Source organism: Amia ocellicauda, chromosome 18 (assembly GCF_036373705.1).
Source record: "Amia ocellicauda isolate fAmiCal2 chromosome 18, fAmiCal2.hap1, whole genome shotgun sequence".
Classification (NCBI taxonomy): domain Eukaryota; kingdom Metazoa; phylum Chordata; class Actinopteri; order Amiiformes; family Amiidae; genus Amia; species Amia ocellicauda.
The window spans coordinates 2,139,531-2,164,457 of NC_089867.1; the positions used below are offsets into that span (position 1 = coordinate 2,139,531).

The 24,927-nt window shown below is 35.3% G+C and overlaps 1 protein-coding gene across 2 annotated transcripts in view; it reads left to right on the forward strand.

The window, feature by feature from the left end:
• Window positions 1-24,927, forward strand: part of vps13b (vacuolar protein sorting 13 homolog B) — a 353,373-nt gene that overhangs the window by 22,140 nt on the left and 306,306 nt on the right. For both annotated transcript variants that reach the window (XM_066691052.1, XM_066691051.1), the window contains exons 4-13: window positions 1,762-1,882; window positions 10,872-11,039; window positions 11,251-11,432; window positions 11,792-11,966; window positions 16,042-16,325; window positions 18,028-18,123; window positions 19,221-19,343; window positions 19,584-19,721; window positions 21,141-21,228; window positions 23,637-23,831. In XM_066691052.1, the coding sequence (XP_066547149.1) occupies window positions 1,762-1,882; window positions 10,872-11,039; window positions 11,251-11,432; window positions 11,792-11,966; window positions 16,042-16,325; window positions 18,028-18,123; window positions 19,221-19,343; window positions 19,584-19,721; window positions 21,141-21,228; window positions 23,637-23,831 (1,570 nt within the window). The remainder of the gene's footprint in view (window positions 1-1,761; window positions 1,883-10,871; window positions 11,040-11,250; window positions 11,433-11,791; window positions 11,967-16,041; window positions 16,326-18,027; window positions 18,124-19,220; window positions 19,344-19,583; window positions 19,722-21,140; window positions 21,229-23,636; window positions 23,832-24,927) is intronic.

Genomic DNA, 24,927 nt, shown 5'->3' on the forward strand with positions numbered 1-24,927 from the left:
CCTAATTTTCTTTCCCCAACCCACCTCCTCTCACTTGTTATGGGGTTACTTGGATCACCTTACTTGAGGACTGCTGGGATAGAAAACATATTTTAGGGCTTTCCCCTAAAATACATTTTTCACTTAGTTAAGGGGTCTGGCCTGTTCACTGTACAAATGACTGGAAATTGAGAACTGAATTCACAATCCCCACAGTTTGTGATTGCAGCTAGTAGATATAGAACCTTTTTTCTATGCAGTGTTCTTTATTAATATTAATACAAATATTTGGGGGTTGATTCTTTATCTCAGTTGGTGATTTTTTTAATACATTTACTTACATTCTCCATATTTTTCATATTGCTTGGGTCAAGTCCCAAAAAAAAACAAAAAACTGATACTTCTTCAGCTGTTTAAATAAAAGGATTGAATGAGCAGATTTAATATACAGTGAGGAATATATATATAAGTTATTCTTTCCTCTGATTTGAGTGAATCCTCACTATTATCCTCATTTGTGAAATAATAAGTCTTTGTGTTGGGCAGTAACAACAGCAATCAACAATCAGATTTTTCTTATTGCCAATTACCATAATTTCAACCTGATGAGTTATTTATTATTTCTCTTCTTTTGTTTATTATGTTCCCGGTGTTTTAGAATGCAAAATCTCAGCTGTTTTGAAAGGAAATGCTGTGAAAAATACATAGAGAATCATGGTGTGGCTGCAAAAACAAACAAACAAAAATTGTTTTTCTAATTTGATTTGATACTATCATGTATGTTTTACAGATATTTGTAAATTGCACCGTCTTGAGTATCCCACTTTAAAATTATGCAAAGTATGTTTAAAATGTAATCTCCATTACAGAATGCAGTTGTTATTACACTGCATCAAATGGAGACAACCAGATGTGATTAATTTTGACACCTTTGCTGTTTACATTACTTAGGATAACTGTGACTTTTGAGACCTGTGATTTTATCCAATGTTAAATGTTAAACAGATGTGATCCCTCACAGTTTTGACTGTCTGCACATGCCTTGCTTCATAGTGAAAAGGTTACAGTGTTTTATAAACTCTAATCAAAGCCATATTAGAGGTGAACACTGCTGTGCTTTGAGGTGCATATATGGTCATGTGTCAATTTTTTGTTCATGATCTGGTGGTTCAATTTCAGTTATATACGAGGCTAATTTGCTTGGTGAAGCTCTGATGTTGAGGGGAAAAAGCAAATAAACTGAAAAAAGCTTAAAGCTTCCAGTACTGTAATGCGTCATGATTTGAACTTTTGATATACTGTATAAATAATGTCTTGGTATGCACGTTAACCAAATTACTATGTTAAGCACGTTACTGCCTTCCAGAGCCTCTATATTAAAAATCCACCTTAATTTGCTCAACTGCAGGCTTGAATTTTATATTGTATGTATATTGATTTCATTTACTTGAATTAATTAATTAATGCTTAACTACATCTTCTGTTGAATTGCTTTATTTTCTCTTATTCCTTTGATCAGGCTCCCCCTCCCCCTCCCCCTGCACTGCAACTTGTGGCTTCAAATGTGTGGGCATGACATTCCACATCACTTGAAAATTGATAATCATGTTTTAACTTCATGGTGGGGTGTTTGTGTTTTCCAGCCAGGAATCAAAGTTTATTTGTAAAGCTCTGGTAATAGCTGTAAACCATTGGCGCTCAACAGTGCATGCTCTTTTTTTTTTTTTTTGTCTGTCAATGCCTGAGTGACCCAGATGATTGTTTGTTGATGTTGTTTCGCAGGACGACCATGAAAGCTGTGGCTCCAGCTCAACCAGCCGCAGCGCCACAGAGAGTGTTAAATCATTAGCCAAGCCACGGCGCATCCATCAGGCAGCCCCCAGCGACCCTGACTTACCACCGGGTGAGTGATGACTGCAGGGGGAGTGGGCAATAAAGTCAGACATCACTGCTTCCCAACTTTATGGCCAGGGCATGCAGGGATTATGAAAAAGTTAACGTGGGAGGCTCTGGATGGCCTGCTGATTAATCAGTTACAGTCCATTGTTATCAGCAAGGCCGATTGCCTACATGACGTTTCTTTGACAAGGACATGTTCTTCATTCTGAACAGGAACCTACTGGTTTAAGCAAACATCTTTCACAAAGAAAATCATCTTCAATCAAGTCTTATATTGTAGAGTATGCACTTTTGCCAAGAATGTTTATATTGACAATTAATTTAGTTAATATATGCTTATTTGTCATGGTGTTCCATGATTTTGAAATATCAGGATGGAATCACACTAGCAGGAAATAGTTGTAGTCTTTGCACAAATAAAAGTAATTTGTATCAGATATATTGTATGCTAAAAGTAGAAAAGTATTTATCTTGCCTATTAAATTTCTCAACCTGATAAGAGAAACACACAATACAACTTACACTCAATCAGTGCAACACAGTATTGAGGTGCATTACAGGGAGATTAACTATGCTATCCCACTAATAAGGCTAAAGATTAGCTGAATAATATTTCTGGAAATCATAATTATCAACCAGGCGCTCTTAATTTGCTTATTGTTTGTTAATTACAGCTAGCATGTGTTTTCTTTATTGTATCCTGGATCTTATTATTTATTGAATACATTTTTATTGGTTTATTTAGAGCAGTTTCAGTGGGTGGTGTTGCTCCCTGTGGTGATGTAACCTGATGGAGTTCAAGCAGTGAGAGAGGGAAGTCTTCCTGTGGAGCTTCAGCAGAGTGTAGTCAGCTTATTTATAAATCATTAAAGCCAGAATGCTATTTTAAGGGATCTTCATATCTAGATTGTTTGGAGAGGAGAAATCATACTTGTATATAATTATTTTACATGTATTAAAAGTTTGGTTTCTCACATAATTGGCCTTTCCACCTCTAAAACACTTCACACTTTCTGTGTTATCCGTCATTACCATACATGCATACTGAGATAAGAATAGCCCCCAAACAGCGATTGATATGGACAACTAACAATTAACCTCATCCAGTTAATGCCACTGGCAATGCAACCACTGTCACAGATTGAAAGAGTGAAGCATTCTTCACCATTTGTTGCCTTTGGAAACATCTCATTCTTACATATGATGGAGCATTATTTTGACAATACTTAACAATATTTCTTACCAAGCTTTCCATCAGACATTCTGGGCAGAATACAGAGTCAGTGTAGATCAATACCACGAACATTACAACCCTGACACTCTCTATGTTTACATATTCACTGTATTGCACTAACATTGCATTGACAGAAATATATAATTTTGGTCCAAATAACCAGATTTACTTGAAAACATTGTAATGTGAAAGCAAACTCATTCTGCTGTCATTGAAGTTGTTAAAGTGACCTTGGAAAGAAGACAGCAGTTCACTTGTGAATTTCTGGTGTGAAATTTAAGTTAATTTGCAAGTGAATTCTACATTGAATGTTCATAAATGTATGAAAGAGCTCTAAAATGTCTGTACATTCAATACACTCAGCTAAGGACAAAATATTCACTTAATGATAGCTTTATGTCCATATATTTATATCCTTTATTTACATATTTCCTTGCAATGACCACTCTCTAGCAGTTAAAGTAGTGGACATCAGTGACCTACTTTGGTAGGTTTTTATCCAGGAGAAACAAAGTGGAAAAATATACCCATTACAGCTCTGTTTGTAAATTCAGTGTTGATTCCCTAAGTGCTTCTCAGACAGGTGAAATATGATCATTGTTTAACCGTCTTTCCTTCTCACCTGATAAAACAATCCAAAAAGAAATGTGAAAGGCGACATTCTTGGAAATGGGAGAAACGCACATTAGCTGTATTAGAATCTGTTTCTAATACATGAACATTCTGTTTCTAAAAAATGACTACATCATTAGGCTCTGTTAAAGAATATAGGTATTTGGTAATCTAGGAATACAAGATTGTTTATTTCAAGGACATATTGTATGTTTGTATGATTGTATGTACACTTTAAAGTTAAAAACAACTTCTACAGATTTGTAGTGATACATAATGCTTGAGAGGTGGGGACTGTACAGATTATTATTATCTTTTTTATGTATTTTTTAATTTAAATCCAATGCATGTTATTCTGTGTTTATTTTCAACAATGATCAACTACAGAATCATTGCACTGCTGTAATGTAAATAGCATTGGAATAGTTTGTAAAGCAAGAATTAATCTAATTACAAATATCTAAAAATCATTAATTGTCAAACTATATCATATCTAAAACAAGACAGAAAATGTTCTCCTTTTGTTAATAAGTGTGGCTGAAACACTTCATTCTAAAAGGCATTATGAATTCTGCCTATTGTTTCAGTGCATCCCAATTCAGTGCAGATGTGTTCCTTTAAATTTAACAAGAGCTAATGTGAGAATTCTAAAATATGTCAAGTATTACATCAGTCTCAATCATTATTCGTCTTTTACTAAATTAAAGCAGTTTCTGAACAACTGTGCTGTTCATCTTTATTTTAAATGACCACATCTACATCTATATCTGTGCATTAACAGCATTCTTCTTCAAAATAACCAAAACAAAACAGAAAAACTACAGAAACCCGCCATCAATTATACAGCAATTTTGTTGTAAGTTTCCACATGCTGGTTGCATTTAGACTTTCTTCCTGTGGCAAAAAAAAAAAGTTAATTCATATGATATGGGTTGCTTGTTTCAGAAAGCCCATTCTCCTGAATAATTCCACCTTAGGCTATCCTGAAAGTGATTAAGTTGCCAGTTGCTTGTGGTAAAACTGTTGGCCACCGGAGTTTCCTAACAATTGTGGTTTTTAAACATATGCACTATTGTCACATACCTATAGAAAATTAAATACATGCACTTTTCTCATGCTGGTTAAATATTTATTCAGCCTACACAGGATGGCACATCTGTTTCCAGCATTCTTTGCCTCTGCCCCACTGATATAGAATGAGCAGAGAAGTCAATTGTCTGCTGTCGCTGTTTGTCACTGATGGAGTTGGACTATGAATACGGCCTTCTGTCCTCATAGCTTTTATCCTGGACAAGTAGTCCACAGTTTTACCCTTATACAGAAGCTTCTTAGAGCTCCTTGTTACCAAAATGTTCCCTTTCATTGTTCCTCAAAGGTATCCCACTTATAAACATGTAGTTGTTTAACTTCACTCATATAAATATATCTAATATCTACAGAGGTGAATACTGGTAGGGTTCAGGAGTTATTTAAGAGTAGAAGAATCTAGGATCTAGTGCCTCCTTGGTATGGAGGTAATCTGATTTATTTTCTGAACGTCAATGTGCAGAACATTAAACTGGTACAATAGCCCCACTTTTGGAAATGGTTATTGTTTCTTTTCAAGTATGTAAAGCACAGCGATTTCAGTGAAGAACCTCTTGATGTTGTTTGTGTGTCTTATTCACAAGAGTGGGACTTGTTGTGAGAAGCAAGACAGTCAAGGTAAAAGTAATTTTCTATTGCCAAAAATAACCTGTAGGGAACACACATTCTAAACCTCTAATATGCAATGAAATGGAGAAAAAGTAGCACTTCATATCAAGTCAAGTTAGACTGCCTTAGGTTTAGTGTATTAAATAACTTAAGTTCGGCCATCTGGAAAGCCTCGATATTGTATCACTTAATAACAGCCCTTGGAAGACAAATAAAAAACGTCTTGTGAGATGTAAATCGTTTTTTTAAATTATTTGAATTATATAGCTTATTTGAAAAAGGCTGTTATATTTTCGTAGCTTTACATTCTATTGAAAAGGGCCATTTTGGCAATAATTCTAATAATACTTTTTGTTTAAAGTATGAGACCAGACAAACAGTATTTGTGATTGCATCTGACTTGTCTGTCTTTTCCTAGAAGCCTAATAATTGGCACTGCTAATGCCTGCTAATACTTTCCGTATACAGGAAAACGTGAACATGGACAGTATACTATTTCTTTCCTGTATTGCACTGATGAGAGTACTTTGCCTGTACTGGGATCACATAAAGGAGTTAGTTTTTCCAGTCATTTTATGGTTGAACAGTTTTAAGTGTGTTTCTTCCCTGTGGGCTGGTGTGCAGGTGCTGGCTGTGTCAAATGTTGACAGAAGTTAAAACTGGTGCGATTGCTGGAGAGCAGGGTTTTTGAGCAGTGGCGCATTAGCATTGGCAAATTAGATCCAGAGGTAAAAATAGCAGGGGGCAAAGCACTGGTTTTACTGCCTGTCTGCAGGTGCGCTGCTGAGGGTTTTGCTTGACCTACACAGCATATACTCAGAAGTACGAGCAAGATTTTGCTCTTTGTCTTTTATTTTTTTTCTTTCTTTAATTTAATTCTGTAACTCATTGTATTAACCTCCCAGTTTCAAATTTCCGAATAGTTTTGCAAAAGGTAAGCATACCCACAGAATAAATACAGGAAAGTAACACTGCTTTTAAGTTCTTTATTCTATGCATATCACTGCTTTTTTCTTCATTCTAACAGGATTTTTTTAGCATAATAAAACAATAGTAATGTAATAGATATTTGAAATATGCAAAATAGTATTTTGGGGAATCACAAATGCATTGGTCATTTTAATAAGGCAACCTGGACAGCACTGATATGAACCAGTTTTGTCACAGTCGTAGACAGACGTACATGCAGGAAAGCAAACATTTTCGTTGCAGAATAAGGAAAAGGCATTAAAGTTTTATATGTTTAACTTTCAGTCACTGCGTTTAACAGTACATAGGAGCAATGAATAATGCCATTGCTCCTGTGGTTAAGAGGATTTATTGCTGTATATTTTCATATTTTATGGTTCAAACTCCCCTGTCTGTAATATTTTAAGTTCTTTCTTGCTTTGTTGAGTAATGACCTTACCATGTATGTTTTCCTTCTGAGCTTCTGTTTCTCAGCAATGGTGTACCATTAGTACTGGCTGGTAACAGTACAGGAAAGCTCCCACAGTTCATCCGACATCAAATATGAGTAAAGTGATGAAGAACTGCACTCTTTCATATGTTCCCAATTGAAAATAGAGCTTAAATTAGCTAGACACATATTTAAATGTTATTCTGCATACCTTTTGTCTGAAATGCAGTTGTTGAGAGTTTAAAGGATTAAATCTACCCTCTCATCATATGTGTAAAAGGCAGAGTAGTTCTCTTAATATATAGACAGTTGAATGAAGACCTGGAAAATAAAATGCAGATTTTCTTGCCAAATGAATGACCTTGTTGGCAGCCTATACATTTTCCTGTAAATGTGTGAATATTTTTCCTACAAATGAACTATGCAAAAGTGAATGCATTCTCACAGGAGACATGAAGCCATTGTTTTGGTGTCTATTGGGGTCTAATCTAAAAACTTATAACCTTATCATGCTGTGTTGTCCAACATTAACTTTTGGCAAATGATAATCAAGGGACAGATTCAAAGTGTTTCAGGAATGTGGAACAAATTCACATTTATATGTCTGAAACATTATAATAAAATCCCAAGCAAACATTATTTAACGTTTTTGTCACAATTTAAATATTATTTCTGTTGAACCAAGATTTAATAAATCTTTCATCAACTAGGGCTTTAAAGCATACACACTAACTGCATATATTATACACGGAGAGGTCACAGACATTACACAGACTGTGCAGTCAGTGACAGAATCATGTTTTCAGACTGTGATTTAAAGCAGCTAGGCAGGTACCTAAGGATAATATGTATGTGCAATTCAGAAGGAGACTGGACAAGACAAAAGATTTAAGTGCCTTTGAACGGTGCACTGTAGTTAGTGCCAGACGTGCCGGTATGTCAGAAATGGCAGCCCTGCTGGTGTTTTCACACACGGGTCCATCGAGAATGGCCCACACCCAAAAAAGATCCGGCCAGCGTCAGTCCACTGATCGGAAACGGCTCGTTGATGAAAGAGGTTGACTGATGAGCTACAGTCAGTCAATTAACAGCTGAGTACAGTTTCAGTGGTGCTGAAAGAGGAATATCAGAATGCACAACATGTTGTAACTTGTTACGGATGGGGTAAGGCAACTAGTGACCTAACTGAGATCCACTCCTGTCAGTGAAAAAACAAGAAACTGCGGTTGTAGTGGACTAAGGAACACAAAAACTGGACAATTGATCAGATTTTCCTGCTGTTTCATGCTAATGGGAGGACAAGGATATGTCGAAAAATGCAGAAGTCCATGGATCCATCCTGATGGGTGATGGTGGTGTAATGGTATGGGGTGTGTTTTCTAGTTCACATTGGTCACTTGATAAAAGCTTTGAATGCTTTTGAATCTAAACATCGTTGCCGATCAGTAATATCCTATTTATGGCAGCAGAATATCTATTTGCCAATGTTTTCTTTCAGCAGGATAAATCTCCATGCCACAAAGCTAGCAGTGTCTAGGAATGTTTCCGGGAACATGAGAGTGAACTCAGCTTGAATCCAGCGGCCTGCACAGTCACTAGATCTCAATCCAGTTGAACATCTGTGGTATGAGATGGGACAAGCTATTTGGAGTAGAGATCCACCACCAGCCAATTTGCAACAACTATGGGAAGCAATGGAGTCGATATTTGGGCCAGGATGCCTGTGACTTTCCATACCTTGTTGAGTCCATGCCCTGATTTATTCAGTCTGTTCTGAGGGCAAAAGGGGGTGCAATTCACTGTTAGGTTGGTGTACCTAATAAAGTAGCCAGCTAGTGTAGTTTATTATCATCGTCATCATCATCAACCTTTATCAATGCACAGCTAGATGAAGGCCTCCCGAAGATGTTTCCACTTTATTATATAGTATTTATTATATATTTAATATTGTGATTGTTTTTAACCAGTAACTACTGATACAGCATGAAAGTCCTGCCAAGTCAACATCCAAGTGGTGAAGAACTGGAGATGAGCCAGAAGTGGGGGATTGATGTTGATTCAAACAGCCAGGAGTATAGGCACAGATGTTTAAAAGTGTCGTATTTAAATAGGTAGATTTGAGCACTTGGGTAATCAACAGCAGTTGACACATTGTATTGAATGGTAGCAATAAAACTAACCACAATAATTAATATAAATTGAAAAAATTAAAAGGGAGAAATTCAGTGGAAAAAAACTGACTTAAATAATGTAATGAATATGATACTGTTCTGTTTTATAGGATAACCATAATACTTGTTACGTGCCTATTATTATTATTTCTTGGCAGACACCCTTATCCAGGGCCTAAAGTGAATATTGCAGTGTCCAATGTGGAAAACAAGTAAAATAAATAAATAAATACCCTAATGATTTCAGAAATTTTCAAGTTGCACTGATGAAGAAATATGTTTATTACACACAAAAACACACACACACACACAAAAACAACAGGTTAACCAAGAGCCCTCCTGTCACATGAAGTAGAGAGAACTAAGGATGTGAGTTGGAGAAGCCTTTTTATATCTTTACATAGACAATAGGTTGCAGTCTTATCTATCAGAAGTGATTTACATCTTGTTAAAATAGTTGTACAAAATAGATTTATCACATGCATAATTAATATAGCCTTGAATTTATTACTGTTTGTCGTTGTGTTTGATGTGTTGACTGGTGCTGGTCAGCATTCTTCAGGCGGTAGATGTTATTAAAAACATTGTTGTAAGTCCTCAACTAAATACCTGTGTCCCAAAACACACAGCCTTTATATTGTTTTACCTGATTGAATATCCTAAAGTCAGTAGCTGTAATACAACACCATACTTAACGTACCCCCAGAAAGGAGTAAATACAAACTGATGATTGCTTTATAGACAAAACAGAATTAACAACATTACACCATAACAATATAAAGAAAATAATAAAAATAAAATGTCCCCCTCCTATACTGTACCCTCAGACACTATTTAAAGCTATAATTGTTTTAATTGTAACATCAACAAATACGAAAATTACAGAAACATTTATGGGGCTAAAACTGGCATGGGATGATGACTCAATTTAGTAATAGACTATGCCAAACACACAAAAAATGTTGTGTCTTTATGTCCTGTTATTTTAAAACTAATTATGAAGGTGTAGTGAAGAGGAAAGAAGAAATGTCCTATAAAATATTCCTCTTGAGTTTCATTGGCAAAGCTATTTTTTTTCTATGAGACAACTGATGGTGTAAGGCCAATTAGTTTAGCATGTGGATGGAAAGAAACACCTTTAAACCGATTCTTAGAAATAAACCATATTAGAAATATAAAGATTGTGGATTATGGTATTAGAAAATGCAATCCATTTACATACAAGTTCTCATAAATTTGCTTTGGAGCTAAAACATTGAATTTGTACTGGCAGAGTATTTTAATACTCCGTATTGGTGAGATTAGTCTGGCAACTGCTGCTTTGTAACAACATTTGAAGATGGAGCACTTAACTGATTTTTCTAAGATTTGGGAAGCTGTACAACTAGTGAACTAGTGAGTGGAACAGAAGCATTTTCTTAGGTGTATTTACCTTTTCTTACATTTCATTTCCAAATGATACAGTAATTACATGTCATGTCAAATTACACTTTGATTTTGTTATTTTATTTTACATTTTATGGGTCAGTGGCATTGTCTATGAATATGTAGACTTTCCAAATAGGCAGAGATATGAGATATGAAATGGACAGGTTTTACTTCATGTACTTGTGATCTTCTTCTTTCTCAATGCCTTTCGAATTACAATCAAATCTAATTTTGTTCACATTAATATAATGCAGATTGAGGATCGAAATAGGAAAAATAAGGACAGCTGGTATATCCTGAATTGAAATTGACATCTGTATGTGTCGACTTTATACCTACATTGTATTGTAACTTTTTAAACTGTATGTGATTCAGGCCATCCAGAAATACTACCATTGTTGTATTTGTTGTTGTAATATTAATTACTCTGCACCTTGTTTCTCTATTTTGATAGGTTATGTTCAAAGCCTCATAAGACGTGTGGTCAATAATGTCAACATTGTTGTCAACAACCTCATCTTGAAGTATGTGGAAGATGACATTGTGCTATCTGTGAACATCACATCAGCGGAATGCTACACTGTAGATGAATTCTGGGATCGGGCTTTCATGGATATCTCGGGTAATAATCAAGAAGTGAAAAACCACAGTGGTACTCAAAGATAGAAGATAGAGGGCAACTTACCTTTCCCAGACTAATATATTTGAAAAGTGGGGTAACCTATAAATGGCATTCTTTCTAGTGTTTTGTTTTTAAAAAGGACAGATGCATTATTTTTTTTGTCAGTGCTTGACTGTTACTTTCATTAAATAATGTTCTATCCTGTTTTCAGCTCCTGATCTCGTCCTGAGGAAGGTCATTAATTTCTCTGACTGCACTGTTTGCCTTGATAAGCGCAATGCAAGTGGGAAGATTGAATTCTACCAGGATCCTTTGCTCTATAAGTGCTCCTTTCGAACTCGGCTGCACTTCACTTATGATAACATCAACTCCAAGATACCCTCTGTCATTAAAGTAAGCCCCGGATATGGCTTCTCTTCCAATATTTCATAAGCTATGAGATTGTTTCATGAAGCCTGTCACAGTTTATTTGAAAAGGATAGTATTAAATGCAGGAATGTATCATGGCAGTGTTAATAATTTAAATTTTGGTCTGCACTGTCTTAATATTTTACACAATCATAAGACTGTAAGTTAAGTTATACCTTAATAATGAGTTTGTATGTAATGTTTTAAATTAAATGTACTGCATGTAATGTACTGTATATTATGTGAAAATTTGAAGATGTAATCATTATCAATTATCAAAGTTATCAATCGGTGCACTTGTGTTAAGTTCTTATTTTATTTACATTTTTATTTCCTCTCTACAGATTCAGACACTGGTGGAGAGTCTCAAGCTTTCTATTACAGACCAGCAGCTCCCCATGTTCATACGCATAATGGAATTGGGTATCGCTCTTTATTATGGGGAAATAGGCACTCAGAAGGAGGGAGAAACTGAGGAGATGTGCAGCCATTCCAGGGAAACTGTGGTCAACATCACTGGTGAGTTGGCCTCCCAAAGGCGAAATGTGAAAAATGAATTTAAAAATAAAGATCTATTGGTTTGATGATTGACATTCATATTGTTTGCAAATATTATTTATACTTTCTACTCTTTTATTATGATACATCAGATCAGTCCCGTCTACGTTAATTAGAAAACTTTTTTTCTAAAATGGCTTAAATTTCAAATTCCTTTGAAAGATCCATGTGTCACACCCATGTTAATATAAATGTATCACAACTAAATTTACTGTAGTTTCACTGCATCAATAATGAAATCAACAAGCAAATAATGATCTTATTTATTGAAGTAGATCTTATCGTACAGAAGCATCTTCAATTTATTAGATTGTGCACATTTTTCTGTTTTCCATAAACAAAATAAAAATTTGAAAGCCTATGGAATACATTGTTGCTGTGGGCACTGATCTTCCACATCTGTGTGATTAAAAAAAAAAAAAAAAAAAGGAGAAAGTTCCTGAAATGAAATGCACTTGTGAGCCTTTTATATAAGGAAAACTAGGAACGGAAAAGTAGTCGCAGTGAGTATTCATTGGGAAGTTCCTTGTCTTTACCACCTGAAACCATTGTTTGACTGCTCTTATAACCTTAGTAAATGAGATTAAGATGCACTGGCATTGCCTATACAGTGAAATCAGATGTTGCAGTTAAATTTATGTAGGGGGATGTGGGTAGTGCAAAGTGATCTGCCAGGGCTCTAGTGCTAGTTGGCACGAATTGCATTGCATTCCCTGTTTAATGCCAGATGTAAGGTTCAGTGTCATGCTACTGCTATGTGGAACTTGGAGAGTGAATTAGTATCCTATCTCAAAAATATACAAGAGGGGATTAACTCTTGGAACCAGAGTGTTCAAGATCTTGTTACGTAAAAAAAATAACTTCTCACTTGCATTGGACTGTAAAACATCATCTTGGAGATTAAATAAAAAGTGAGAAATATGCATTATATTTAAATTAATAACCAGAAGACTTATATTCCAAACAGCAGTCACTTATTGTGTTACTCTCTTCATGAGTATTACATTGTTGCTATACTGTTTATTTTTATGTAGTTGCATACAATATATTACTTTGATATGGAATTTAATTGAAGTTCTAAAACAGCAGTACATGCAGTTTTTATTTTCAATATATGTATATATTGAAATTAGATATTGCATGCATATATATAACGAGAATCATAGACCAGTCTTTACTTCAGTTCATGAGACTACTCTGACAGAATTGTAAAGTTTTGTGTGAGTAGTGTGTAATTGATTTTAATTGTTATTAATAGCTTGGCTTTTCATTACACGTGGTTTCTGCAGAAAACTGTTTCAAAGAATTTTATTTGCTATTTGCAAGGCGTTTTCTTTTTAACTTAATGAACTGGAAACAGTTTAGAGTTTTTGTGTGTGTTGGATTTTTGTTTCAGTCTAAATAAATGTTTAAGAACACTTGGCCAATGCGCCACATTAGATAAACGTAGCATTTATGAAAGTATTTAATCTGGGAGTAATATCTCCCATGCAAGTGCATTACCAAGGAAATGTATTGAAGTTTGCTTTAAAAATGCAGAGGTTGGAAATGTGGATAGCTGAAACTTTTAAACAAACTGGCCAGTCACAGAAAATAATGAATGTATTTTAAATTATGAATGGAATTAATAATTTAAAAGTTGAATGTATTCTAAAAGAGAATAGAAATGTACCAGATACTCCAAGTTTCGCACTTGGACCATTATAGTTAAAAAAAATAATGCAAGACGACACTTTTAATCCAGGAAAAAAGTAATTTAGCTTCTATGTAGTGTTCCTCTAAGTAGTGTTCCTTTATGTATTTATGTATTTCGAGGGGGGCTGTTCAGTGCCTCATTCAGTTGGTTGTGGGATGAGGCCTGCTGCCTTGGATAAAGTGTAGGCTGTGCTACTCAGTGACGGAGGGAAAGGAATTCCAGTAGCCGAATCATTCGAGTGTTACCAATGCTGAGCAAGCTATTCATTGCTTTGGTTCCCCTGATCATTCTGTGTAGTATACATTCAAGTATAGTAAATTAGGCCTGACTGAGTAAAATGTAAAAACAAAATATGAAAATCTTTAAATGAGGAATATATGAATTTCACAATGAGCCAGTCTTTGATTACTCTGTCCCATAATCTTGGCGGGGCATCCAAGGGGCTCTTTCATGAGTGTGACAGTGATAAGTGAAATAAATCAATGATAAATACAATAATTCTTGGTCAGATAAGCAACAAGTGAAAACATTTGGCACATATTCAGGTACCCAGGTGTTTGACTTGCATTGTAAACATGGAGGGACATCTGCTGGTATCAGAGGGCACTGCTTTAACTTGGAGGCAAAAAGGCAGAATAGGCAAGGTGACAAGATGCAGGTCTACATAAAAGGAAAGTGATTGATTCAGATGAAGACTCTTCTCATGAATGGGAAGGCATTTGTCTCTTCTGTGCTGCATCTCACTATAGTAAATCAATATGAAGAGATGCTTTGAGTGATGTCATAATTATCAATGTTTTCCTGTTATTACGATTATAAGATTATAAAGGCTTTCACTAAATTGTCTCGCTTTGAGAACTCAAAACTAAAATTCCAGCTGCACAACTAAAACAAAGCATGACATGTTTTTGTACATTTTCTCCTAGATTTTCTAGATAATTATCATTGGATTATCATGGATCTCGAAAAAAGTTTTTTTTATTGTGGTATAACACTTCAAGGGATCATCTGAAAGTTTTTGATCATTCACTTGTTAATTATAAACTTCCCATTGTATTACTTGTCAAATGGGATCCATTTTAAAGATTAATTTGCAAACCTAACACATGAAAGAGTTTGGCTCTGGAAAGAAAATGATAATACATGAGTTTAAACAGCCAAATCTGAATGTATAAAAAAATATTAAAATAATTTTGCCATTATAAGCCTCTCAAATTCTTCTGAAATGACCTCACTGATGATATTGTTTTCTTGTGGAGATGTTGGCCTTTGTGAAATGGGATTACACATTCTTACTTATTGACATCAGCTTCCCCTCACAGTGTGCATGGAAATATACACTATGTGAAGAGTTCAGAGGTCATGGAGTGCATTAAAAACAGTCTCTGACCTTCAGAGCTTTATCACAGACTCAGTCCCACTCCTCCTATTTCAGTAAGCATAGTCTTTGACTGTGTCCTGCTGCTCCAGGTCTCGATTTTGGCAGCTGTGTAACTGCAGCCATTCTTGTCAGTAGTCAGCAGATCACTGATATGGGCTGTCAGTAGTGGGCTCAATTAAAGCGAATTCTCTGACCTGCAGGACATAATTACTGCTCTTCCCTAAAGGCTTTGTGGCCCCACTTCCATTGTCAAGAGCTTTGTCACTCAACTTTGTGTAACACTATTAGCACATCCACTTGCTGCCTTTTATTTTACTGCTGTTTTTTAAAACCTGGTCAATAAACCACTTTTTCTTTAAATTATACCATACTTGTCACGCATATATTATAGTTTTTATTGGCCTCTGACCTTTCTTCAGTGACTTTTTTTAATGCTAATATTTGAAGCCACCTTAAGACTCATATACTTAGATGGCACATAAAAAACATCCTAATCTTCCCTTTTCTGTAATTGTATTCATTTTGATGTGTAAATATTATTTTTACAGGATATTTTAATTTTGTAATGTTTTGTACATGTAACCATGTTAATAATAACAATCATTAACAACTGTAACTATAAAAATCATCAACTACAGCTAATAATACAAATAATTTGATAGTTTTTTTGATTGTAAAGAAGGGAAACTTAAAGGGATTATATAAACACTTAAAACATTTATTCACTGGCTTACAACAACATTCCTCTTTGGATTGAAGTCCTCTTACCAATCAGTTTAGAAACTTAAAAAAAAAAAAAAAAAAGAATCAAGCTTCCAAAATACTCTTTATATTTATATTATGAACTAGTATAATGCAGACTTAGAATTTAGAGTTGGAGTTTAAGTTGAGGGGTTGTTATCTTCTACGGTGAAAGATGTTGGTGGCCTGCCTTGACTCTTTTGAGTGTTATCATACAGGGGTGGAGAGCGAGGCAGATGTCCAGTCCCTACACACTGGTCAGTACCAGAACCCTGAGCTGTACCTACAGCAGGGCAACGAGGAGGATAACCAAAGCTGGGTGTCCTGGGCCTGGTCCTTTGTCCCAGCCATCGTCAGCACTGGGGAGGATGACCAGGAGGAAGGGCTGTACTATCCGCAAACTGAAGAGGATGGCCAAACACGCAGCCCCAGACATCACACCCCTAAGGACCCCATAGTCTCCATTGGCTTCTACTGCACCAAGGCCTCTGTCACCTTCAAGGTAAGGCCCTCCCTGCAGGGATGGAAGACCAAAAGACACCTGTAGCCTCCATCTCTGTAGAAGGAGAATGGGAACTCACTTACTTAATCTATGTTTTGTAGGATTTGTATTTCTTAATTTATTTCATATATTTTAAAACCGTGTCCAAAAGGTACAGAAATCAGAACCACATATTAACCTTAAAGCAAAATCAGTTTGCAATGCACAACCTTATTATAAAACAAAAAGAGAAACTATCATGTTTCTTGTGAATGTTTATGCCATTATATCTATATTTCTTTATACCCATTGTTAATTAAAAGCATTCTTCTGTTGTTGTTGCTGTCCAGAATTGTTCAGTCAGTTTTGCTTAGTTTTGTTTAATATTGGATATGTTAACACACATACTGATTTAATTTGTGACCCGAACTCCACTTGATTTTTATAAACAGTAAAAGTAAACAGTTTATCAGCAGGTTTGCATTTTCTTTTCTCTTTTTTACACAGAATTTAAAGTTGAGATGTGAAATTTGTGTGTAAATAAACACTGAGAAAATACCTCACATAGTTTGGAGTTAAAAAAAGAAATATTCACTGTTTTCTTTCTGCATCTAAGTTGTTTTTATTAAATGTTGAGTGTGTAACTGTCCATAATATGCAGAACACCGGAGGTCATCTTAATGATTAACCAGAATAAATGACATGAACACCGTTTAGCTATAAATATGTGAAACTATACTGCTTGCTTGTTTTAGAGTATATGGAATTAATTTGAGGTTCAATTTCGGTCAAAACCTTAGGTCAAGTTTCTTCATTAGCATTTGGAGGAGTTGATAGCTTTGCAGGTTAAAATCATGCTAAATTAAACCTAGCATTTTTCTAATAATGTTTAAAATTGTTCTTGTAGTGTTTGAGTTCTTTTAATCAATTAATTGCTTTTCCTCTGAAATAATTGCAGACAGCTGGAGGCTGATCAGTTTCTTTCTTGTTCTTAATGCTCAAGTTTTACTCAAGTATTTAGTTTGTGGAATTCAGCTTTGAACAGTTACCACGTACTTATACTTGTACTTATCTTTCTAAATAACTATGTAATGAGAGCTAGAGGTATTTCAGAACCTGATGCATAAATCCCTAATTCCTAAAAACCAGTACCAATTCGGAATAATTGGCAGTTTAGCTAATGGCAAATACAGGCACATTTAAATTTTCTATAAACTCTTTGCATTTGGAAGTTTCCAGATCATGAAGATTATACTTTCACATTCAATTTAAATAGATTTTATAAAAAAAGCCCAAAACTGAAAAAAACAATCATCAATACATTTTTAATGTATTCTAAAAGAGGGATCAGTTCAGATCAGTTTCTGGATATGATATCACTCCAAGCATCTCTTCATAAAATATGAACTACACAACCTTCTTACTGACTGTACTCTTTTTGTAGATGGAACTCAGAGGTTTATCATGAACTTTCAAGCTGCTGGGAAATTTGCAGTGTTACCCGCACGTGATTAAATCAGTGTACCAGGCAAAACGGGTTTATTCTCTAATGTGGATAATAAGTTACAGCTGTTTTTCTGCACCTGTTTCCTGTGCAAAAGTAAAATTGGCAGATTGCAAAGCTTAATTTGTCTTCATCAGGTCTTTACAGTAATGGCAGATTTCTGCTGTATAAATGCTAAAAAGCAGCATACTGTAAAATGTGTATCATATTCTCTCACAGCTCACAGAAATGCAAGCCGAAAGCAGTTACTACAGTCCTCAGAAGGTGAAGTCCAGGGAAGTTCTGTGTTTGGAGCAGGAGGGAATTACTATAGAGGTATGAATGACACTTCTAAAAGCATTGTTTACTCTGACAGTGTAAAGTATCACATTAACTCATTAAATCATTCCTCATTATATGGACAATTAAAAGCACCCTTCATATTTGTTTGTCCTGGAAAAAAAATCTCAGAAAAATAAACAGAATTATAATACTTACTCAGCACAGAACCTCTGGGATAAGCTAACCTATTTGTACATTAATCTAGAAAAGAAGTTAAACATCTAATTTCACATTTGATATTTATTATTATTATTGTTAGTAGTAGTAGTAGTAGTATAGAGTTTTACAATATTCACATTTTCAACCTTATTTATTTGTTTTTTAGTGAGATATTAGACCAATAGCGATGTCCTGGATGGGATTTTTTAATGAAGTTTTCATGGAAGTTGAAATTATTAATATTTGAATATTCTGAAATTGAAGGAAAAAAAATTGGATTCATATAATGATAATCCATACATCATTACAGCACAGCCATTGACTGCAGGGAACAGTTTTTATTGCAGGATTTATTTGGTCACTACAGTCACATTCATACTTAGTAGAATTCAAACTGTTGTGATTGGAGTCGGTGTTAAAGTTTATTAGCTCAGGAGACACAAGTTGTCCTTTCTTAGTCTTTGGTGTTTTAATGCTTTTTTTTTTTTTTTTTTTTTTTGTTCATTACTGGTAACCATGTTGTGTCATTTTACTAACTCTAAGGGGTAACCTTGTGCTTTTACATAAAGGGTCCAATATTGCATTCAACTGTTCAAACTGATGTCACCTTAAGCATAACAAGATTCTTCCCGGAGATTAACAAGAATGACCTATCATGTATTATGTGTATATTGATAATCTGGATTTCCCTGATGTGTCAAAGAGTCAAAGCTGTCAATCTTTTCTTCATAATAAACATCTCGTACAATGTCCCAACTGTCCAAACAGGAGCAAATCTATTCCAATTACTATATTGTTAAAGTGTTAATGGAACTTAAAACAACATTTTAGTTTCCATGGGATGCAGAGCACAGAGCAGTGTTTACAGGTTTCTTTCCATCTCTCTGTCTGAATATTGTGCCAAACCAACAGTAGCTTTTGTTTTACCATAGGTGCTCATGATGGGAGAACCATTTTTTGACTGTCAGATTGGTTTTGTGGGCTGCCGGGCCTTGTGCCTAAAGGGAATCATGGGGGTGAAAGATTTTGAGGAGAACATGAACCGATGTGAGGAGGTAAGCTTTTCAAAACACAGACTGGCCAATCTACTTCAGAGTGAGTATAAGTCTAAAGGAATCGGATCTGTTGTTTACAGAGTTTCTGAAAAACACGATATGCTGTTCAATAGTATTCAGACTGTTGCTCTTGTTTTCAGGTGAAGACATTTAATAAACTCAACATCTTGTGCAATGAGACATCTTTATTAAAATATTCAGAAGACAAATAGACTGACCCCCTGTTTCTTTTGCCTTAAGGATGCCATCTTCTTCACCTGTGGGGAGAACCTGAGCAGTAAAGGAATGACATATCTCACCAACTCTTTGTTTGATTACCGGAGCCCAGAGAACAATGGTGTTCGAGCAGAGTTCATTTTGGACGCAAATCATCACAAGGTCTGAGAATCCTTTTTTGTAGGATTATAAGAAAGTCCAACTACTTCTGTGCTATCTATTCTTTTAGAATTGTATTGCATTTGTTTTGACATTGAAAAGCATCCTTAAACAAACTCCACGACTACCTGCTGCTAATGTGCTTAATGGAAGTGTTAGCAGCCTGTTATTCCCACATTGGACTGTTCGCTGTTCATATGGAATTATCTGGCTTTCACTCTAACAATCTATTGTAGGAGTTACTCCTTAAAACCCATGAGAGGAGATTAATATATTCAATCATGAAATTGGCAATTTTTATCATCTCTTATCAGATTAGGTGCAGTCTGCGTCAAGAATCCACCTTTAACCACCTGTTACCTTTGTGTTCAATGTATACACACTGTGCCAGATAAGACATAGTCAGACATACTTGTCATGGCCAAACAGAATGGCACTTCCATTGCAGACCTTTAAATAGGAGTTGATTGATCTGTTGTATGAAGTGCTTCAGGCCTCCACATTGCACCCTGTTGTTCTCCTGGCATCACCCTGTGTTTCTGGGGAGACATCGTGATTAAATATTGTAGGTCTTTATCCAGGGACTAACATTGCTCTTTTCATTGCATCTTTCTCTAACTAGTGTACATGTAGGGCATACCTCTTTAATGAAGATGTGTTCTAATCCTAGGTTAAATTTACATCCAGAATACTCTGTACATGTGCTGGGTGTGGGATGCGTACTCCCAATTTTGAGAGAACGTTAAATTGTCCCCCTCAATAATGTATAACCAGTTCCATAGGTGTAGGAACCAATATTGACAATGTCCCCCCAATTCTGAAAGGAAACCTATGCTCCTGCATGTATTGAATAATTCCCACTATATGTAGCCATTAGTATAAAAAAATAACATTTAATCCAGTTCCAAATGTTTATTCCAATAATATAACCTGACTAATACATTTAAGAGAGACATTTTGGATTTTAAAATGTTAGTTATTTGTTGCTCTTAAATCAGATTTCCTTTATACATGCTTCTTTAATCTTCTATAATTTCTGTTACTGCTGGTGTTTTTTTTCGATATTAAAACAAAGGGATTTAAAAGAAAACAAACTGCTAAAGCATTCTAAAGGCATGACCTGTTCATTACACCCCTTCTAATACATTTTACTCATTAACCCACGGGGCTGGATAAAAACAATTGAGTATTTAAGAAGTTTTCTGGATGTCACAGTGTTTGATCAGCAATTGAAGTGGCATTACCTATCTGAAGAAGGATGGGGGCCGATAACCCTCGTTCCTCCTGGTGATAAGCCCCTCTGTGAGTGGGTGTGCAAACACAAATGATCATGTCTCCCTCAAATACTCAGCATGCCCCGTTGTAATCTCTGAAGTCCATCCTTAGGGAACTTGAGTCCTGTTTGCTTTTCTTTGTTGGTAGGAGACGTACACAGAGATAGCTGGCATGCAGCGCTTTGGTGCTTTCTACATGGATTACCTGTACACAATGGAGAACAACAGCGGCAAAGGTATTGTTTTATTTTCCCCTTGTTTGCTCTCCCTTAAACAACAGAAACAAAGAGTTCTTCTTCTTCATAGACACCTGGTCCTTGACCTGCTGTCCCCAGTTTTACCCAACATTTACCTGGAGGCTACCTGTCAGGATTATTTAATCTGTGCTGACACATATTTGAGGTTCTTTTTTTTACATGTTGATACACTAGTCTACTTCTTCAGCTGCGGAGTGTGAGAAAGTGAATATGCTTTTGCAAATCATGTCATGCTTGTGCGTGTTCCCAGTAACTTGGGATGTTCATTTTAGTTCAAGAATGTTTGTTCAGTCAGATTAGATTAAAGAACTGCAGCTCATAATTAAAAGATCAAATGCAATATTTGGATTTGTTCTTTGTTCACGTCATTTTGAACTTCTGATCTTTGTAATATGAAGTCAGATTTCATCCTAAGGAATTGTGCCGTTGTTATTTTACTTTTATTAATCTACTTAGTTCCAGTTCTTAAATAAATCCTTATCATTTAAACTTGTTCCTGAATTAAAGTCTCACAATAGACTAAAAACTAGAAATGTAGCCTAATATTCAAGTGTTGAGTAATATTTAGTCATTTATAAATGTTTTAAATCTTAAATTGAATTACTTTAATTTCTAAATTAAAATACAAATGCACAGTCATTAATCAACAAACTTCTTTCAAAGGTTTGATTAAAATATTTTATAATTAACTAGATGTTAGCTGGGCTTGTTGTTTTATTTTTTATTTTACAAATGTGAAATACATGTTAGAAGCATGAGGTGTTGTATTTGTTTGGTTTCCCCATCTAAACTGATAAATTTAAACTGATATACCATATAGGTTCAATTTAGACATCTATCTTTTGTTTTTCTTTCTCTCAGTTCATCTCCTAAGAAATCTGAGAGATTTTTTTTCCCCCTTAGAAAAGGTCTATGCTACACTGGATTCTTGTTTGCAGAAAGAATGCTGATACATTTATATATTAACCACATGTCAAAATAGGTTGTGCAAATATGAGCAGAAGCGATAATAGTTTCCTGGTGGAATGGTTTATTATTCGAGATAGCTGCCAGTTTGGTTATCTTCAGCTAACATTTTTTGTTAAATATCTTTGAGGCTGATTAAAAATCATAATTGTCAGTTTTTAACACCTGTTGATTTCTGGGATAATGCTACCTTAACTTAACCTAAGTTCAGTGTTTTTCCTACAGTCAAGAGAAACTAACTAGGATTAAGAAAAGGCACATATCTCACTAATGAAATCTGTAATCTACAGTACTTCCTTTTCGCATTCCTTCTTCTCATTACTTGCACTGACAGGGTGATCAGTTTTTCTCCTATCAAAGGTTGATAGAAATCTAAATTAAAAAACACAAGATATTGTCAGCCTCAGCTGTCAGACTAATTTCAACATTGAGATACCATGCTGATCTCTCCGTGCTGTTTTACACTTCTGATAGGAATGCTTTCAAGTCAGTATGAACCTGTATTGTTGAGACTGTTGAATGTCATTAAAACAAATTAGTTGGGGTTGCCACAGGACTAACATAAACTTTAGGTAAACATTATCTGAATTTAAGAAGTTACATTTAGTGCTGAGTTCACATTAAGATAATGTGAGCTTTGTACCGAGTGAGAAACTTAGTAACTTATAATTCTTTAAATCCCAGCTAATTTTAATACTTAAATTTTTTAGTTGCCTTAACTGCAGCCATATGTTCAATATTAGATTGAGCCCCGTGAATTACAGTAAAAATAGGATAAGGAAGTGATATTGACTACTTTTAATCTGAACAATCTAATAGGAATGTGAACCCTAAGTTCTCTAAAAGTAATATAAACTTGGCACATTTAAATTTTGAATTATATAAGTAGAATGAGAGAACCTTTTTTTGTATTATTATTATTTTAATGTATTTATCTTCTGCTTATTACCTAAAGGAAACTTTGTCACAATAATGTTTCATTAAGATGATCAAGAACATACGTTTGGCAAATTCAGCATCATTCTAATACGTAGGAGGATCAGTGATTGAAAAATAATGCATATGTGGAAAAGCTCTGCTCAGCACAGAGTGCTGTCAATGATGTAATTCAGGACTAGTTTTGTTGGGCCTGAGGTGTGGTGTATTGTCAAATTTAGACTGGCTGCAGAAGACAAATACATACTTCACATTTTAAAATCTCAGAAATGAGTTATCAGTATTTACTTTATAGGACTGAAAGCTCTTATCAACTTCCCATATCCTTCTTTGACTCACCTATTGCATTAGATCCTTGTACTTTCTTCATCATATGCTTATATTTTCTTTATTCATATTCTGTAGCTCTAATATCAATGTATTTATAAAAATACTGTTAATTCTCAGTTTTCCAAACTGATTACTGAATCTTTTATAATGATTAGACACAGGAGGTCAGCAGGAGTTCTCGGTCATGAATAAAGAGGACGACCCCCCTGGTGTCCAGGAGACGTCAGTGAAGAGACTGGTAGTGGGGCCCCTGGACATCCGTCTCCATAGCAGTGCAGTCCACAGGATCCTCAAAATGGTGGCCTGTGGACTTGACCATGAATATGAGCCTTACAGCAGCCCAAAGCCAGGTAGGGAGCTTCTGTACTGTTATGCACAAGTGTGGGAGCACACTATTCACCTGTATTAAATACCCAGAATCCCCCACGTCTACTTCTCTCCTGTGAGAAGTTTTATTTATACACAGCTGACTTGGTGCTTTCACAAAACTTGTTGCTGACACGAGATCTGGTGATGGAAGCATCAGCTGTGCACTCTACCAATAAAACTTTTAATTGGAGAGAAGTAAAAATGTCTGTGGGATTCTTTATGGGTTCTGAAAGTTATTTCTGGGGGTTGTTTTCCCAGCACCATAGAAAAACATATTGTAGAGGACATGTGGCCTTTCTCCTTAGAACTTTATTGGCAACCATTGATGTGTTGTTTTTGTTTTCTCATTGTTTAAATATAATGGATATTCTCATATGACTTTTTCATAATGCCAGTATTTGAATCAAGAAAGGGTTTCTGCTTATGCAGCTTTTTATTTGCATTCCTTTCTGTATTACACACAGAATATGGGCCTTGATTCAAAAACTCTTGAGTAATCATTTGTTTTTAAAATTACATTATGAATTGAATTAAAGCAAATCAGTCAAATAACTTTGTTGCTGGCATACACAAAGGACGTTTTGGAGCTGATAATTAAAAGTCATATGGAGAGATGATAGATCCTGAGCAGTGGACAATAAACTTACGATTACTAACATTTGCATCCAGAACCTAATATAGCACAAAGTTCACTTCATCCTCTAAGCATCAGTTGCTTTAATCAAAAAAGAAAAAATAAGTGGCCCCATTCCATTTTTCCCTGGTATATTATAAAGCTGTTTTCAGGAAAGGTCCACTGTTCTCTTGGCAAGTAACCTAAAGCTGGAAATGAACCCTTCCTCACATGCTATATGAATTATGTGTACTCGACACATTTTTTACATGCAGGTGCATTTCATTGAAGCTCTCTGAAGACTTTTAACTCTCTAATATTTATTTAGAATCATAAAGGTCCATTCATATAGCCTGGACACTGCTGCAAGGGAGAGCTGTTCAGGCTCAGCAGTGCTGCAGTGTGTGGATGTTCTGAGTTCTGTCACACAGACGTGCTCTTTGTGCATCTAACCAGTCCGCATT